At 34.4% G+C, this 19,690-nt stretch overlaps 4 protein-coding genes across 5 annotated transcripts; 2 read left to right on the top strand and 2 right to left on the bottom strand.

Annotated features, from left to right (window-relative positions):
- Positions 1–2,413: 2,413 nt before the first annotated feature.
- Positions 2,414–5,304, bottom strand: LOC120277330. 2 transcript variants are annotated; one of them, XM_039284138.1, is made up of 2 exons: positions 4,931–5,304; positions 2,414–4,403 (listed from the first exon to the last, which is right to left on the bottom strand). In XM_039284138.1, exon 2 carries the CDS (start codon positions 4,389–4,391, stop codon positions 2,604–2,606), a length of 1,788 nt encoding a protein of 595 aa, XP_039140072.1. In that variant the 5' UTR covers positions 4,392–4,403; positions 4,931–5,304; the 3' UTR covers positions 2,414–2,603. The 2 variants fall into 2 exon arrangements, with proteins under 2 accessions (XP_039140072.1, XP_039140063.1); XM_039284129.1 differs by having other exon boundaries at positions 2,414–4,398.
- Positions 5,305–6,487: 1,183 nt separating this feature from the next.
- On the top strand, positions 6,488–7,975 carry LOC120275447. The gene is made up of 5 exons (XM_039282025.1): positions 6,488–6,561; positions 6,640–6,733; positions 6,826–7,024; positions 7,569–7,691; positions 7,822–7,975. The coding sequence occupies exons 1-5, from the start codon at positions 6,488–6,490 to the stop codon at positions 7,941–7,943; spliced, it is 612 nt and encodes a 203-aa protein (XP_039137959.1). The 3' UTR covers positions 7,944–7,975.
- A 42-nt stretch (positions 7,976–8,017) lies between these two features.
- On the bottom strand, positions 8,018–11,794 carry LOC120277313 (guanine nucleotide-binding protein-like NSN1). The gene is given in 14 exon segments (XM_039284106.1): positions 8,018–8,463; positions 8,465–8,563; positions 8,652–8,866; positions 8,943–9,122; positions 9,320–9,584; positions 9,984–10,133; positions 10,135–10,202; positions 10,434–10,491; positions 10,493–10,608; positions 10,736–10,868; positions 11,052–11,066; positions 11,068–11,297; positions 11,379–11,420; positions 11,726–11,794. Coding segments are annotated over 13 exon segments (1,776 nt in total). The 5' UTR covers positions 11,398–11,420; positions 11,726–11,794; the 3' UTR covers positions 8,018–8,235.
- Positions 11,795–17,173: 5,379 nt separating this feature from the next.
- Positions 17,174–19,594, top strand: LOC120271315 (subtilisin-like protease 4). The gene is made up of 2 exons (XM_039278110.1): positions 17,174–17,396; positions 17,484–19,594. The coding sequence occupies exons 1-2, from the start codon at positions 17,209–17,211 to the stop codon at positions 19,543–19,545; spliced, it is 2,250 nt and encodes a 749-aa protein (XP_039134044.1). The 5' UTR covers positions 17,174–17,208; the 3' UTR covers positions 19,546–19,594.
- Positions 19,595–19,690: the final 96 nt, after the last annotated feature.

The raw sequence follows: 19,690 nt of genomic DNA, 5'->3' as shown, positions 1-19,690 counted from the left end.
GCAACAGTAGCGGCATGCCATGCACTCTGGCTTAGAAGTTTGTTGGGAGAACTGACTGGAGGAAAACTACGAGTGGTGAAGCTATATGTTGACAACAAGTCAGCTATTGCATTAATGAAGAACCCCGTCTTCCATGGACGCAGTAAGCATATTGACACAAAATTCCATTTCATTCGTGAGTGCATCGAAGGAGGACAGATTGTTGTTCAGTTCGTCAACACTGAGGATCAAAAAGCAGATGCTTTGACGAAGGCTTTGCCAGCGGGGAAGCTTGCGACAATGCGGCACCTGATGGGTGTTCGCGATCTCGGACCACAACTGGATTAAGGGGGAGTATGTTGGATTTAATCCTAGCTGTGATCCATTATATCCAAGTACCAATGAGAATAGCATCCATACTTCACCAGTAACAAGTCAATTCAGTATGGGAATATGGATGGCTGGATATGTTTTAAATTTTATACTCACTGTTAGTCTGGGTAGTAGTGTTTTGTGTGTTTCTTTTTGGTTGTGATGTTGTGTGTCTTTTAAGTAAAGTAATGAATGAAGAAAAGAAGTCTTCTTCCCTTTTCTTTCTCCAGCCGAACGACTCTCCTGGGATAGGCCATTTTACATTTTTTCTTTGGCACTAACTCTTTAGAGTGGAATGGAGTGAAGTAGGTTAAGGATGCAAGTGGGAAAATATTTAGATATTCATTTATGTAAAGCATGTGAAACTAATGAATGGAATGGCTTTGTATTGGTATAGCATTCATTAATATATATATCTTATCCTGATTTTCGTCATCAATGGATGATGAAGGACTTTGTTGTAAGGCGGTGCTTTTGTTATATTTGAGATCAATTCTTCTATTATTATTATTTTTTTAAATAAAATAAATAAATCACTAATTTATTATAAAAAAAATTGATATAGTAGATAAAATAAAAATAATAAAACAAACAACAAAAAATAGTGAAAGGGAGAGAAACAGAATAAAAAACTAGGAGGCAATGTCTTAGTTAATACATTTTTACAACCGAACAAACAGCAGAGGAACCAAAGAGACAAAATAAAGCTACCATTGAGTCAATGAAGTCTACATCATAATAACAAGATGAGTTCTCTTTTCATTGTTAGTGGTGTTTAATGCTGTGTATGTTTGATGAAGTTTTATGGATGCAGATGAAAAATATGTATGGAGCTCTGCTTTTGCAGCATGGAAGTTTTCACAAATATGAGATTCCATCCTGACAAGCGATAAAATAAAAGACAAACGAGTACGGAGGTGCATCAGTGGTTTAACTGACCTTCTGAAGATAACCCCTATGCAATCCCAAAGCAAAGAATGAGATGTAATCCTTACGCAAAATTCTCACATGAGACTCTGAACATTAATTGTAATTTGAGATATTTGAACTTGAAGTCTTTTAATCACAACTATACCTAGTTACTCGTTGGACGAGCCCACAACTCCTGAACTATTTGATTTTAAATTCGGAAAGCCAGCCATGTGAAAGCTTGTGCTCAAACGTGAAATGAGCTCTCAATTATTATTTTCTATATAATTATGTTCTTATTTTTTGTTTTCTACAAAAAAATATATCAGATAAAATAAAAAGATAACAATGTTTTGTAGAAAATGGTGAAGGGAGAAACAGAAGGAGTACGACATGCATTGAAATGCAAAAGATATGACGTTGCATTACAACTTATTGTTTGAATTTATTGTATTTAATTTTCACCTACCATAGTTATCCTCAACTCATAGTTAGGTTCTGGTTTAAAAGCTCATAATAGATCCTTCTCTAACCCTACCTGCCCAATAACAAGCAGTAATGTCTTGCAAACCTTTGTTGCCATGCCAACTTGCAATGTCTTGCATGTTCATCAGTCATCACCATCTCTAGTTTCAGAGAAGTCTCTGATTTTGTGCATTGTGTAATATTGTGTGTGTATATATATATAAACAAACACCAACAGCCTAGGCCCTATAAAATATTTCTTTTTACTGCATAAACAGTGAAAATCAGGCAAGTTGACTACCCAAATAACTCCCATGTTTTCAACAGTTGGCTCTCATGGACCCATGCTCTGCCTTAATTACAATACATACATATATATATATATATATATAAATGCCTATTGTTTGGCTTTCTATATTTATGTATATATGCATATCTCTATTGTTTGATTTTCAAGTACTTTGACTTTCAAATGCACTACTTTAGTTTGGTCAGACATTGACTCATTCACTTTCATTTCCATTTATTCTGCTTCCCAAATAACAAAGTGTTGATACTTCTAGCAGCATTATGCATGAACATTTCCATTAATTAAGGCTAAACTGTCAATATACAGTGATATGCAAATTTACAGCTGATCCGAAGTGAAGAACACATGAGGAAGAAATTAGAGACAACATAACACACGGAAATCAATTTCGCGGAAAATGGAACACTAGGATGCAACTCAGATTCAATCAAATGACGGAGATACAACAATGATTTTGTATAGCATGCTCATGCTTATCTGCTGCCATGATACAAATACTAGCTCAATAATTTAAACTGCAAATTATCAGAAAAAAGAAGAAAAAAATTCAGCTGGACAGCATTGGGAGTCAGATTTGCAATGTGCATTTCTTCTGTGAGTGTCCCAACAGATGACATCTGCCACATTGTACAACTCGTTTCGGTCGCTTTAAGCTTTCTATTCGGAGGACCTTCTTCTTTGGCCGGCCTGGGGGCCTCCGTGTTTTTGGCGGGCGAATGATTATATCTGCTTTGCCGAGACCACCTTCTGTTCCCTCTGCTACATCCTTCCATAAACTTCTATCGGGAATTTGATTGATCACCTGTGAATAGGTTTCACGGTAACTGTTGATGCTAAAGCACTCTTGGGCGTAGAGTCTGACATCTTCGCCGCATGATAGGAGTGCTGCTGCAGCGTGCGCACATGGTATGCCATATATTTGCCATCGCCGACAAGAACAACACCGACTTTGTATATCCACAATGTTTGTTCTCTCAGATGACACGATTTCAAACTCCACTTTGTTTGCACGAAGAACTTGGTAGCAGCGTGAATCTGCAACGGCTTCTGCAATCAACTTCTCCGCAGAGGGTACAAGGATTGATGCCCATGACATGGCCATATTTCGCCGTTCGTGAAACCATGTGTTTAAATGATGTCGGATATGCTCCATCATCTGCACCATGGGAAGCTCATGACCCTCGAGAGCCCAGTTATATAATAATTCGGTAATTCCGAGAGTGAAATGGCCATATCTCACACCCTCAAAGTATGCGACAGCCCAGAGATTAGGTGGATAGCGATGGAACCAAGGCATGACGTCTTGGACCTCCATCATCTCAGCCACCTTCAACTCGAACTCAGCTGCAGTGAGCGCATAAACAGCATTCCAAAAAAGATTGACCAGTTTCGAATTCTTAAATTCATCCCGGAAGCTCTCACTCACATGGCGCAAACAAAATCCATGATAGGCACTGGGGAAATGAGTTTCCACTGCTTCAACAACACCATTTTGCCTCTCTGATAAAATTGTCAAAATCGGCATCTTATCTGTACTCACTCCAAGCAATTTTCGCAGCTCTGAAAGAAACCACATCCAATTATCATCAGTCTCAGAATCCACAACTGCAAATGCTAACGGGAACAATGTATCATTTGCATCTACAGCAGAAGCACAAAGCAAGGTTCCAAGGTATTTCCCCTTGAGTTGTGCTTTATCAAGCTCCAGAAGTGGTCTACAAGCTTGTAGAAATCCATATATCAATGCCCTGTAGGAAATAAACAAACGGTGGAAGCAATTCTCAGGACCAGTAGCATAAACCACCGCAATACTTCCAGGATTTGTTCTCCTAATCTGCTCACAGTATGCAGGGAGAAGACGATACCCATCCTCAAGAGTACCATGAACTGCAGCCATACTCCGCTCCTTTCCCCTCCATGCCTGCATATAAGACACAGCAACTCCGTGCTGCTCACGAATATCCTGCAATATCTCCTTCGGTTTATACTGAGGGTTATCTCTCAAACGGGCCTCCACTGATCTTGCCACCCATCCAACAGAAGCTTGCTGGTGATGAAGATTGCGGACACCTTCACAAGTATGATCAGAATGCAAAGTTCGAATTGAGAAAGTCGGCACTCCAGGGCACTTTGCCACATGAATTCTCCATGGGCATCCTTCTTTGGAGCACTTGGCAATGAATCTACTACGGTCAGACTTCACTATCCGAAGCTCAAAATGTAAAGCAATGGCAATCTCCTTTAGTGCTCTTCTGCAACTTTCCACATCCTGAAACTCTTGGCCAATAACTAAAGAATGATCACTAGCAACCAAACCATGGTCTTGGACTTGTGCCACTAACTGCTGGTCAGCCATGAATCACCTACACTAAATTTCAGGATATTAAACATCAAACAGTTCTCACAAAATTACTTCAAACTAAGGGAAAGATCTCAAACACTCAAATGAACATCATCCACTGAAAAGGCAGTAAATGGACTAACATACCAATCTAATACATATTGATCCGAATTTAACACCTCAAAGTTTGAATCTTTTTTACCTTGATATCTCTTCCAACTTACAAATTTAGAGGAAAAAAAGAAAAAAATTGAATTTTGAGTACAAGCCTCAGTCAGCCACAGTATGTTCGAATCTACGCCCAAAATTGAGACAAAAGATACCATCTTCACAGAATAACACAACTAATCAAATATAAAAAAAAAAAGAGTAAAAGACAACAATCTGAAAATCAGAGATCCAAATACACACATCAAAACCAGCATAAACCCAAGATAAAAGACAAATCTTTGATCTCGAAAACAGCAATATTAGCTTAAAAACCCCAAAAAAAAATTACAAAAATCAATCATAAGCCCTAAAAATCAGAGAGAAAAAAACAGAGATAACCTCACCGATCAAACAGCACCATAGATCAAGGATCCGAACCAGCAAAGAAGCGATCCAAGAATAACAGAAGAAAAGGAGCTCTAATCTATCCAAAACGAGATCCAATCCGAGGCTTTAACGGAGATTCGAGCGGCGCCGACGAGGGATGGGAGACGTCGGAGAAGAGGAAAAGGGGAGAGGAATCGAGAAGGGGATTTGGGGATTTTTATACATATAACCCCCGATTTGTTCCAAATTTACAAGGGTAGCCCTAGTCCAAAGTAGCATACTTATCATGAATGGTATTTTTGTAATATCCTACAAAGTCAAGTGCAATTTGGGCAAATGGTTCACCAACCAAATGCAAAAACTTTTTGTTGTCCAGTGATAAACACTGATTTTGAATTCTGTGTGTGTGTGTGCGTGCACAAGATCCCAATTTGATTCCCAATTTGATTGAGTTCTTGGAATTCTGGAATTAGGGCTTCCAATTTTGGGTTTTCTTTTGGATTTTGGATTGGACGCGGATGGATAAAGTCAATTCAATTTTTTTTTATCTTTTTAAATGGCTTAAAATAAAAAGTATAATCCGTTAAATAAACTAAAAAATTGAATTTTTTTTTTTTGTCTTTTTTTTAAAAATATTTTTTCACAACAAAAAAAAATCTTTTGATGAAAGCTACTATATATATATATGTCAATCATTGGATAGTTCAATAGTATGATACAAAAATATCCCTAACAGTACTGTTATATACTATTATACTCGGATCCAATACTGTTTGTTAATATTATTCATGGCCTAAATGTGGATCTCGTGTAGATCTGACCGAGTTCGGTTTCAATTCAAAATCGTCGGTTCCGGTTTTATAAACTATAGAACCGGAACTGAACCGTAGTCATAAGGTTTCTGTTCTCTGTTTGATTCCAATACGATTCCGGTTCCGGCTCGTTTCTAAATAATTTAATTCCAATTAATTAAAAAATTATATTATATTTTTTTTTTTTTAAAAAAAAATAAAAATAGAACCGGAACAGGCGGTTCGGTTCCGGTTCAGTTCAGGTTCCTGTTTTCAACTCATAAGAACCTTAACCGGAACCTTAAAGTTTCTGTTCAAAGTTCCGGTTTGGAACCGAAACTTTTTTTACGGTTCTAGTTCGGTTCCAATAGTGGCGGTTCCGGTTTGGTTCTACGGTTCGAACAGAACCGCGGTCAAGTATAGTCTCGTGTGTGAAAATTAGTGATTTTTACCTCTTTATGATTGAGAAATTTTCTTGCATCACCATACATGTTTGTAAAAAAACTACTATATATTATTTTTTTTCTGCAATAGAATAAATGGAAAATATATAAATTTTAATTTGAATTTTAATAGGAGAGTATATAATAAATAAAGAAATAAATTTAAATTGTACAATTAAATATAGGTTTTACAAGGATATGGAAAAATTAAAATTAAAATTTATTTTTATTAAGTTTTTATTTGGCGCGAAATTTAAGTTGGGAAAGCAAAAATATGGCGGCAAAGAGAGAGCGTTAGTTAAAAACTGGAAACCTCAAACTCTGTTGAGAAGAAGCATCAATGAAGCAAAAGCCTCATTCATGGAGACCATTTGGGCAAGCATCACTTTCATCTTCTCTCCTCTCTAAATCCAGGTGCTCTCTTTGCTTCTCCTTTTTGTCTCTCATCTTTATTATGATTCCATGATTTTCTTCTCTTCTTTGAGTTTTTAGTGATTTTGTTTGCAGACAAGGAGGGAAACAATCAATCTCTTTGTCTGAGTTTTTGGATAAAAAGATTAGTAAATCCAGCAAGAAATCAATCCAGGTAAGTTAATCTTTTATTTATTTATTTATTTATTTATTAGTGAAATTTCTACCAGTTTTTGGTGATATTAATGATGTGATACTGATTGGTAGGAAAAGCAGAGATGTTTTGCATCAATTGGATCTGTTGCTAAAGATTCAAAGAATAAGAGTAATGATTTTGTTCTTGATGAAGATGTTTTTAAGCAGTTCAGACATTCTGATGGAGAGATTGTGAGAGATGAAGGTGAAAATTTTGATGTAGAATCCACAAAGGGCGAACAAAATTCAAATAAAAGAGAAACTCTCTCAGGTTTGTTTTCACTCTTGTTAGACATTTCTTGATATTTTTTTTTTTTGACAAAATGAACAAGCCATAGTCAATGTGTTGAGGTTTTCTAAATATATCATGCGCTCTCACCCCATTGCGGGGATTCAATCCTGTCTTTGCCCGCACGCAGGGGACATGGTGCCAATATACTATGATTGTTTGGAATTTATAGAACTTTGTTGAATCAAAGGTGATTTTTTTTTTAATTGAAATTATGAAAAATTAACTTATACTGTCACTTAGAAGCTAATGTTTCATCAGTGTGAAGTGGTGTCTGTTCTGGAATTGAAATTATGGAGAATTATTTTTTACTGCCAACTAGAAGCTTATTGTTTGTTCAAGAACATGCTAAATTTTTTATCAAGTGAAAAAAAGTTTGCTTTGTAATTGAAATTATGGAGAATAACCTTATACTGTCAATTAGAAGCTTAATGTTTCTGCAAAAGCATGTCAAATTGTCATTTAATTATCAGAAATTGTAGCTATGATTTGTTTCAATTGTTAGTCTGGATGATTGATTTGTCAGGTGAAGTTGAGAGGACTTGCTGTCCAAAATACATGGTTGTTCTTGGTGATGATCCAAAGCCAAAATTAAGGAGGGGAAAAGAGAGGTTTGAGGATCATAAAGAGAAGCTAGTTTATAATCACTGTAAGTGTTTGTAATTTTCTTAATGATATGAATTATGTGTGTGATTAGAAGCATTATTATTTCTTAATTTCTCTTAATGATATGAATTATATGTGTAATTAGAATTTACATTATTATTTCTTAATTTCAGATGAAAATGGCAGTGGATGCTGGGATGGTGACAGAGAAGGACTTGACACTGAAGAAGTTGGAAACAATGAAGCCTGGGAAGGAATGGGTTCCACCACTCTGGGAGGTTTAGAGTGGCATTAGCAATTTCGACAAAACGCCGGTGTTTTATCTGTACAAATGTCATCCAACTCTTAAAAGGATCAATGACAAATCTCTTTGCTCATAACTGAATGCTTATGAATTTTCATTTCAATGTCAAGGTTGCTGCTACAATGCAAGATCATTCTTGTCTTAAGATTTAAATCAAACAACAATGAAAAGATGATACAAGTGCTCTACCAAGAAAAAACCAAAACCAAGGAAGTTGAACTTTGACAAATTAAATAATTGTGTTCAATTATGTTTTTCTAGTGCATTTCATGTATTGGTTTCTCTACTCCTCGAGCTCCACTCCGGCCATTGGGGCAGCATTGTTGATTTCATCTTGTTCATCACTATCTTCATTATCAGCTTCATTAATTTGCTTTCGATAGTCTACCTTAAAATCATAGTCTGCATCCATATCATTAGCAGAATTCAACTTTTGTGCTTTTCGCCTTTTCTTCTCTGCTCTTCGCTTGCGCGGATCGAGAATACCTTCTGCAGTGTATAGTTTGTCATTTCTGTCGGTTAGAGGTATTTTGTTTTGTTTCCTCAGGATCTTTTGAATCCCTTGCCATGGACTCATCATTCTGAGTCACTTCATTTTGCTCCACAGCACCCTGAGATGACAAAAGCATTCAAATAATTAGGGTGATCTCTATCATTCTAAAATAAGAAATTAGTAAATTCAAATTTGGTGAAACAAACCTCATCCATCATCTGTTCATCAAAATTTGGCGGTGATGATGGAGGAACTTCAACATGATTAAACTCTTCAACAGATGGAAGGGTTCCAATAAATGAACATTCGGTCTTGTAAACATCATCGACATTAAATTCTTTTCCAAACTCAGAAACAATTACTGCTTCAACATTATCCACCTGATTTCGTACCGGAGGCAATGTGTAATATGGAATTTTTCCTACAAATATAAGATAATACTAATCAAATGACATGTCACAGAATTGACTACATATACTGGAAATTAACAAACTAACCCTCATTCCAGTCATGAAGAACAATTCTTGCAGCGGCCTCAACATCCACAATACCGCCCTTTTTTAGCTTTCCCCTCAAAGTAGCAACCTTATAAAGGAAGTCATCGACAGAGCTAAAGCTCGGCAACTTGTAAAGTGACATCAACCTTTCAGCAGGACAAAGATCTATTATCTTCTTAACTGTAAAAATAAAAAGGTCCCATCAAATAAATGAAGCATCAATATCATGAAACAGATAAAAGTACCTCTAAACCAACATTTGTCTTTTCATTCATCTTGCTAATTACAGAGAGTTGATTGTACAAAAAATAATGAAGTACTTCAATACAAATTTACTAAATTGTGCACATATGAACAATATTACTCATGGAAGTTACCTGGGCCAACAGGGTCTTCTAACTTCTCGATTCTCTTACAATTCCGAAGAGCAACTGATGCATCATCATCACTAGACTTGAGCATTACAACTCCGGGGCAGTCCAAAAGCTTCACATTCTTATCTAAATGAACTTCTTGCATTGATCTGGTCAACCCAGGAGTAGCTCCAACATTGACCACATGAGACCTTTTCAAGCTGTTAATCAGACTACTCTTACCAACATTTGGAAGCCCAACTATGCCCACAGTAATCGATACTTTGAGCTGCAAAATATAATCAAGCAAGGCTCAGGAACTTTGTAGAGTAAATTCATACACTAAATGATGAGCATCATAATGCTACAAGAACAAACTGAACAAAAAGGCACCCCTTGCAAATTGATGATTTATAGATGAATACCATATAGCTAATGTCTCAAGAGAACAAAAATTTCACACTTAATACAGTACTTAATAGAATATGATGAATTGACAATATTTATATCTAATTAAAACTTCAGTATGAACATATCACATAAAAGCTCACAGAATGTACAGAGTCATATTGTTAACAAAATGCAGCCATGAACCACTATTGGCAAAGCATGTAGAATATTTCCAGCTCATGGTTAATATGCCATTATAACATTATCACAAGAGTTTAATAAGATGGTTCAGGTTTACCTCATGGCTTCGAGAATAATTCTTTAACAATTTAATCAGAGTTTCAGCTCCAAGGCAATCACTTGTTTGAAGCATATCACTTTTTTTGGATGACTTGGAGGTAGATTTCCACCCCAAGTGTGACCTCTGCTCTTGAGTGCTACACTTGAAAAGCAACTGTTGGTAACTCTTCACGAAGATAGTTGAGCCATTTTTCTAATGCCTCCCGAGGAACAAGATCTATGACAAAGAAGGGAAATGTTTGTGACTGAATCAAAAGCAACATTTTTAAGTAAAGGACCAAAGAGGTGCATTTGTTTGGAAAGGAAATCATTTTACACTTCTCAGTAGATATTGATGTTTGTGAAAGGTAGGTAGGCTACAGTGCGTGCAAGCCATAATTATTTCTTGAAATTTTTAGGCAAATGTCAACTTGAAAACATTAACCAAAGCTAATAAAAAAAGATATACCTATCTTATTCAAAAGAAGAATAAGACGCTTATTTGGATCTGACTTTAAGATCATCTTTTTCCATATCAACACACCGAGTGCCAAGGGGATCTCTTGCATCAAGAACCTCCAAAATTACATCTGATGCTTCAACAACTTTGACCAACTCCTTGTAGAAAGCTCTTTCAGAATGGTCTGAGAAATTCAAGGCATTGCTCAAACTACTGCTTATATTAAATTTCAGCGATATTATTTACAATAACTACAAGGAGAGTGATAACTTCCAATTCAAACTAATTAGAGAACAAAACTAAACTAATACCATGACTTTTATGTGCAGCCAAGGTTTCCTCAACAGCACTTCTATTTGAGAACTCATCATCTTTGGCAGAAGCACTGGAGGCCAAGTTTCCAAGATCATTGTTGTCAAGTAACCCCAGTTTTCTCTTCTGCGCCTGTGGAACAATGACAGTCAATCGGCAATGGCATATTTAATCATTGAACTGAATAAAAATAATTCATCATCTATTATGATTAAAATTATTCAGGTCATACTTCCATTGTAATTCTATGTAATTCTAAGTCAAAACAAATTAGTCATTTATAATAAACTTAGAAGATGGGTAAGAAAAAGGTACTCTTTCTTTCCTAGCAGCTTTTCTTCTGTTCCAACTCTTCTAAAGCACGAGCTCTTCGAGCCTCAAGTGCCTTAAGCTCCTGTTCCTTGAAAGGCCAGTCATTCGGGATGCCAGGATCCTTCTCAACCTTGCGCTTCCTGTTCAACCCAAGTTTCTTTGCTTCCTTTGCCTTCTTCCTGTGGTGCTCTTTTACCTTTCTTATTACCTTGTACTTCTTCTTCAGTGACACTCTCTTACTCTTACTCTCTAAATTGACAATATATAAAAATTAAACACAATCAAATCAACCAAAAACAATCAAATCCATTAGAAAAATATAAAGCTTACTCTTGCTCTTCTTCACCATTATTTGGTCTTCAAGGGCTAAACCTGCAACAAAGAAAACCTTCAACTATTGAGAACCTGATATCTAAACAAAAGCAAACATCCAGATCAAAAAGATAACTTTATAAAAGAATCAGCTATATTCTTTGAATAAAACAAATCAGATCCATCAAAATCCCATTTTTTTCCATCTAGATGTGATGAATTTCATCACAAAAACAAAACCGTTTTGGAAAACACAAAGGCAATTCATTACGAACATACAACACCACCTCTTCGAATAAATAACCAAAATTCCGAAGAGAAAACATGAATTTCATCAAGAAAAAATATAGAATGGCAACGCTCACCTCGTTTACCCGATCGATCTTCGAGCAAAACCCCAACACGCACGATGGAGAGAAAGAGAAGCTGCTTTGGACGATGGAAATTAGGGTTTTAGGTTGGTTGAAGGCTTTTGGGTTTCATTAATGGGCTTTCCGGCCCAAACGTATAATTTTTTGGGCTCAGCCCATGGTGCTAGTTTTGCTCCCTTGGCCCAAAAGTAACAACAACAGTGCCCGCCATATATATATATATATATAGTAACTTTTGGGCAAAGAAAGGTTAGTTTCTCCCGCCAAAACATATATAATTTTATAATAATATTATAATATTTAGGGGTTATTTGGTTGCATGTAAGTAGGTGTAAGTGGTTATGATGTAAATTGTTTTACATGTAAAAGTGTGTTTGGTTGGCTGTAAAACATCAGTTACATGTAAAAGTAATTACATCATGATAGTGTTTTACTGTATTTTGACTTGGCTGTAAGTGAAAATGCAGCAAAACTTGGCTGTAAGTGAAAATGCAGCAAAACAAAGGGTTACCATCACCCATTCGACTATTCCCAACAACTTTCCATTAACAGCATCCACAACACCACCACCCACAACCTCGCCATCATCTCCATCAACGCCACCGCCGCCGACTCCTTCGCCTCTGATCCCATCTTCTCCGGCTTCCTCTCACCAAACTTCAACTCCATCCGCTTCTTCTCCCAAGCCCTAAGCTCCAGATCCGCAGCCCCTTCCTCTCAGGCTCTTATTCTTCTCCATCGCCTTCTCTCTCCATTTGAAGCCTCTTCTCTTATCTCAGAGCTGTTGTGATTTATGAGAGATTTTTGACTAAAATTTAAAGTTTTTGGTTTTTTATTGGATTTTGGCAAGGAGAGTGTTCTGCAAGAAGGGTTGTGGTACTGATGCAGAGACATGGGTTGGTTGTTGTTTAGTTGAAATGCAATCCTTATGTATTTTCATCAGATGATGTTGCTTTTGATGTAGAATGAGAGATGTGTTCTACTATTGAGTGTAATTCATTGTTTAACTGATTTCTTGTTGTTGTGATCTTGAGCAATTTGTTTGTTTTCTTGATATTACTTGCATTCATTAAGGATGTTCTTGGACTTTTAACTGATTGGAAATAGTGGAAAATAAAGAGAATTCTAAATAAATTGCTTGCTGATTTTTTCTAAGCTCAAGATATCCATGAATTAATGTTTATTTAATCTACCATATTATATGTTTATTTAATCAAATTTTGTAGTATGTGTAATAAAATGATTACAAAAATAGTTATTAACCCTAAATTAATTAATGAGAGTTAAAGTAATTAATAATTTTAAAAAATAAAATTGAATCCTAGTATATAATTAAAAAAAATTATAAATAATATTAAATAACTAGTGTTAACAACATGTGATAAGGATAATCTTATCACTTCACTTACATAGTAACTATACCCTTCAACTTATATCAAACCAAACAAACATAAAACAAATACAGCATTTCAAATTACAACAAACCAAACAACTATGATGTAAGTTAAAATACAGTATTTTCACTTACACTGTAACTTTACTTATATGTAATTTCACTTACAAACAACCAAACAGCCCCTTATAGTAACTTTTCAAAATATGTGTATAAATTATCTTATATCTTATAAAAAATATTAAAATTAACTTATGCTAATTTATAATTGATATATTTTTAAAATTAATTTTTTAAAATATATTATTCAATATTGATTCAATTTAAAAGAGAGATTATCTTTTTAAATTAAAATTTTGAAATATGATGGATATCATGGATTATCTTATCTAATAATATATATTGAAATTAATTCATGTATATTTCAATGATAATTCAATTTTAGATATTAATATATTTGTAAAGTGACTTTTTAAAAATATAGAGAGGTTAATTTATTTTTTATAATATATTATAAATATTTTTAAAAAATTAATTTATCTCATGGTATATTATTAATATATTAAAGTATATTTTCTTTCTATACATAAATTATATATATAAGAAAACTAGTGTTATCCCATGTCATGCACAGTAGAGATTAACATCTTAGATAATGAAATCAATAGTTTGAAACCCAATTCGACCTGATTATACCAAATCTGTTTATATTATTGGGTTAGGTCATATGAAAACCCGGCACAAAAAATTAACCCGAATGACTCAAGTACCCAGTTAAACTGGTTAACCAGTCATGTCAAAATAAGTCATCCTTGAGGGTTTATGAATAAAATTTGTTTTTATTTTCAAATGATCTGTTTTGCTTGAATTTGTATTTTAAATTGTATTAGATTATCATGACATATTTTTCTGTATTTTATTTAATATATTAAATTAATATTTATTGTTGAAATTTTATATTATTATTTTTCATATTTTTATTAATTTATAATACATATTATATATTTATATACAATTTAAAATTATAAAAAATATATTATATTCATGATAGGGTACCCATGATCATGAACCTTTGATTTTGATAATAATATTTGAAAACAATAAACTTAATTTACATTTTAAAAAATTATTTATTAACTCTCCTAACTATATAATGAAATCATTGATGATGCAGTCACTTTAATTATTTTTTTATTGTTGAATAAAGTGAGTGAATACAGATTTGATATTAATATTAATAGAAAAATAATATAATTAAACAATATTTCTCTCAACAAAATCAAATGATAAATTTGAGTGAAATGTAGTTAAAATGACAAAAAAAAAAATATTTATGCTTTATGCATTACTGAAAAAACACCATAATAAAATTGTATATATAAGATATTGTACTACATATTATATATAATTTACATTCTTTACTAAATCATAACTAATTTAGAACTAAATTGTAAATACCTTTGTGGTCTAAAATACGATCCCTCCAATAATTTATAATTAATTTATAACTAAATTACAAATTTTTTCATGCTATTGCAATACAAATCCCTCTAATAATTTACAATTATTTCAATGATATTTTTCTATCAAAGTTTCATTAATTTTTTGAAATTATATATATATTTTTAATTATAAATATTTTTAAAATTATAATTTTTTTTTAAAGTTTTGTTTAGTTGGCTTGTGGCCTAATAGCAGGTCTGCAAGTCTCGAGAGTAGGGGGTTGGCACATCATGAGCCTTCATGACTTCAATAAAGGCCCACTAATTAGGAAAATAGTAGCGGAAATCTCAGCTACATTTAAGGGATTCTTTGGTTGTTGTAAGTGAATTACAGTTATAATTGAAAATACTGCATTTATTTGTTTATTTATTTATTTGATATAACTTTTACGCTAATTATCTATTATTATTATTAATAATTATTTAATATTTTTTTATAAAAATTAATTTAAGTACAAATAAATAATTAATTAATTTAATAAATTATTTATTAAATTAAAAATATTTTAATATTTCTTTAATTTTATTATTTGTAAAAATTTATAATTAAAATTTAAAAACACTTACTCTATTAATTATTTTTATAATATTTTCAATTATCAAAATATTTTATGATAAAATTATTTAATTATATAAATATTAAAATATAAAAATATAATATTTATATAATTATATTACTTAAAGAATTTTTAATAATTAATTTTTTAAAAAATATAATATTTTCAATTAAAAAATATTTTTGTAGTAAAAATATTTAATTATATAAATATTACTTTATTAAATATTTTTAAATTTAATTATTAAAATATTTTTACATAAATATATTTTCATAATTAAATTTAAAAATATTTAATTAAGTAAATTGTTTTTATAATTAAATATGATATGAATATGATGGTAAGTGGATACCACTTATATTACTGCATTTCAACTTAGAGCAAAATTTACTGTAAGTTGAAATGCTGCAAAAGTTCAACAAACTGTAAAATATTTTATATATAAAACTCATTTTACAGTGAACCAAATAGCATTTTTACATGTAAAACCAACTACATCACAGCTAATTACAGCTACTTAGTGTTGGTTGCCATGTCACCTTCAACTACCTCCAAATTGGGCTGTTTGGGCTTATTCAATTTGCACCCCCGCGCAAAAAGAAATCCTTTTTTAAGCATGAGATCCATAGTTGCCTTCTTTTGTAGCTATTAATTAATTGCACCCAAAGATACTTGGGCCAAGGTGTTTGTCACCTACCCAAATATCAACTACACTGTGTATGATTTTTGGTCATTGCCGGTCTCGCTTATCCGTGACAAACTCATTGATCTGCATATACATTTCCCTAGTTTGCTGAGCAAGGGGCCGGCCAAACCTAAAGGTTTGGTACTAGGATAGCGGTGATGTCTTCTCTGTTAAATCCTTCTACCATTTTTTTAATGACAGCGGCCTTAGATGCCATTTGAATGAAAATTAAACTTGTTCCTTTATTTAAAGCTTTTGTTTTTATATCATATTTATTCAAACTTAGATTAGTTACTAGAACTCCTGTTAACAAGTGAAATCTTAACGTTTGAAAAAGTCCGGAATAAAAAAATCTGTACTGAGAATTGGCATTCCAAGCTCAACTCCATTGGATTCTCAAAAAATCATATATATTGTGAGATTGCCCCTTCATTGTTTATTTAGATGCTCAAGCTCAATGTTTTTCAAGTGTTTGAATGATTGGATGAAATAATGTGGTGCTTGATCCTTTGATTTTTTGCAAGTTATATATTTTTTCTTCGTTTTTTTTTTTTTGGAATTTGTCTCGCAATATTTTCACAACAATTCTTTGTTGTACTAATAAACAAAGTTTTATAATGATTTTTTCGATTTTCTTCTCATTCTTGTTGACCATATAAAAATAAAAATATAAATATCTTGGTCACATTTAATCACCTCTAGTGATTTGGCTTTTTATTTTTTCTTTTTTTTTTAAAGATAGATAAACCAATTTATTAAGTAAAAAAATCTTGTCATTTATTATTTATAGTTTTTAATATGTAATACATTTGTGATTTACTTATTTTTGACAAAATTACCAGTGGACTTTTAAAAATAATTGACTTTTTTACTTTTCGCTCATAGTATTCTTAATGTAGTTATTTTTGAAAAAAAAAAAATCACATATGAAAGATTAAATTGGATCAATCAAATCTTGAAAAAAAAATTGTCCTTAAGCTAGCTACATAATAATGTTCCATTATTACCATCTCAATCATTCTATAAAAACACAATCAAAAGAGCTAGAATTAATTTTGTGATTATAAATCTCCTTCGAAATCCAAATTGATGAAATATATAAATAATTACAAGTCTAACACAAGTCTCACTCTTGTTTGGCATCAACACCCAATAACAACCTCCTCAAAAATTATAGAACCTTTGTTGCCACGAGTTACGCATGTATGGCCCTTGCAAGCATCTCCAATGCACTCATGCACTCCCATGCACGTATATATATATAGCCATACTTCTATCACCTTCTCTGCACCACAAACCCTAACCCTAACCCTAATTTTTTCCTTCTTCCTCATCCTCCAATGGTGATTAACCATAGTAGTCTTCTCCTCCTTTTCTTCTTCTCCACTCTATTCATTATACCTATTAATAGCCAATTACTCTCGTCGATAATCCATTGCTCCGATACTAGTGGTGATCGAAACACCTACATTATTCATGTCGAAACAGCTAATGCCACTAAATTTCTCGCCCGGGAAGCTCGAGAAAGGTTTTATTAGATATATTAAGATGTTATTTTGTATGCATGTCATTATTTTTCTACATTAACTTAGTTCATATTCTTTATTCTTGATAGATATTATAGATCATTTCTTCAACCATTGTCCTCTTCCGGTGAGCAACTTATGTTATACTCATACATGCACGCCATTAATGGCTTCGCCGCAAGATTAACCGAAGCCGAAGTGAAGACAATGATGAAAATGAAAGGCTTTGTTCATGCACAAAAAGATCAAGAATACAACCTACACACAACTCACTCACCTGATTTCCTAGGGTTACAACAAGATCACTGTTTTTGGAAGGAGTCTAACTATGGCAAAGGTGTAATCATCGGAGTTTTAGACACAGGCGTGATGCCGAACCACCAGTCTTTCACTGGAGAAGACATGCCTTTGCCACCGGCGAAGTGGAAGGGAATTTGTGACTTTGATATACCAGTATGCAACAATAAGCTTGTTGGAGCAAGAGGGTTTCTCCGTGGATGTAGAAATTCTCCGGTGGATGACAATGGCCATGGAATGCATACCGCAAGCATCGCCGCCGGAAACTTTGTTGCCAATGCTTCTGTCCTTGGTCAAGCAAAGGGCAATGCCTCCGGCATTGCGCCGAAAGCTCACCTTGCTATCTACAAGGTCTGCTACAAGCATTGCCATGGTAGTGATATACTTGCCGCCATTGATCAAGCTATCAGTGATGGAGTTGATGTGCTCTCTATATCAATTGGCGGCAGGCCGGATCCTTTCTACGATGATCACATGGCAATTGGCGCTCTCGCTGCTGTCGAAAAAGGGCTTTTCGTTAGCTCATCGGCAGGGAACATGGGACCGAAGGAGAGTTCCGTCGAGAATAATGCTCCATGGATGCTAACAGTTGGGGCAAGCACCATGGATAGAAGTATTAGAGTGACTATAAAGCTCGGCAACGGAGAAGAAATCAACGGTGAGTCTGCTTACCAACCAGATAACTTCCCTTTCACAATGCTTCCTCTTATCTTCCCTGGAGAGAAAGGAGTTGTAAGAGCAAAAACATGCTCCGATGGCTCCCTCGACGGAATTAATGTCCGGGGTAAGATAGTTTTGTGTGAGACTGGCGGTGGTGTTAACAATAGCATCGAAAAAGGTATGGTCGTTAAGAACGCCGGCGGCATAGCGATGATTCTCATGAACCAAGGAAAACAAATGCTCACTGTGAAAGCTAGAGCTCATGTACTTCCGGCAGCTCAGATTAGCTATGGTGATGCTTTGAGGATCAAAAAGTACATGAAAGCTTCTCCAGTGGCCACTGCGGGAATTTTATTCAAGGGGACAGTGTATGGAACTCCGGTGTCACCGAGCATCGCTTCCTTCTCCGGCCGGGGACCTAGTGTTATCAACAATGGTGTGATGAAGCCGGATATAGTTGGGCCCGGATTGAACATCCTCGCAGCATGGCCATCCCCCGCCGACTGCGGCGCAATGCCAACCTTCAACATGCTCTCCGGCACATCGATGGCCGCACCTCATCTTGCCGGAGTTGCTGCCTTGCTTAAGGCATCACACCCTGATTGGTCTCCGGCTATGATCAAGTCAGCAATCATGACGACAGCCGATGAATTACGACGGGATGGTAAACCGATCTCCGATGAGACTGGCAATAGTACTAATTATTTCGCCACGGGTGCCGGCCATGTCAATCCATCAAAAGCTAATGATCCAGGTCTTGTTTATGATATCGACATCGATGATTACATATCTTATCTTTGTGGATTAGGCTACAGTGATCGACAAGTCTCTGCTGTGGCACGCCGTTACATCGAGTGCTTAAGCCGGAAGGCGATCACAGCCGAGGAATTGAACTACCCTACATTTACAGTGAGTGTGGCCTCTGAATCACAAAAGACGGTCACAAGGACTGTGAAGAACGTTGGAGAAAACAATGCTGTGTATACGGTGCAAGTTGATGCACCGGAGGGGGTGAAGGTTGATGTATATCCGGAAAAGATCGAGTTTTCGGAGATTAATCAGACGGTGGTGTATGATGTATACTTCACCGCTGGTGATACTAGTGACAGAATTGGATCAGTTTCAGAAGGACAACTTAGATGGGTTTCTGGCAAGCATGTTGTGAAGAGTGCTATCACTGTTAGCTTTGTTTAATTAGGGTTTCAATAGGAAGTCTTCAGTTCCTTGTTTGTTTGAGAGAAAAGGTGGTGTTTTTTTTAAAAAAAAAAAAAACATGATACGTTAATCTATATGAATAAAGGAAACAAAATTTTTTTTTTTTGGTTTATTGTGATTTTTT

Source organism: Dioscorea cayenensis, chromosome 2 (assembly GCF_009730915.1).
Source record: "Dioscorea cayenensis subsp. rotundata cultivar TDr96_F1 chromosome 2, TDr96_F1_v2_PseudoChromosome.rev07_lg8_w22 25.fasta, whole genome shotgun sequence".
NCBI classification, from domain to species: domain Eukaryota; kingdom Viridiplantae; phylum Streptophyta; class Magnoliopsida; order Dioscoreales; family Dioscoreaceae; genus Dioscorea; species Dioscorea cayenensis.
The sequence above is the reverse complement of the archived record's forward strand: the minus strand, read 5'-3'. Positions and strand labels throughout refer to the sequence as shown.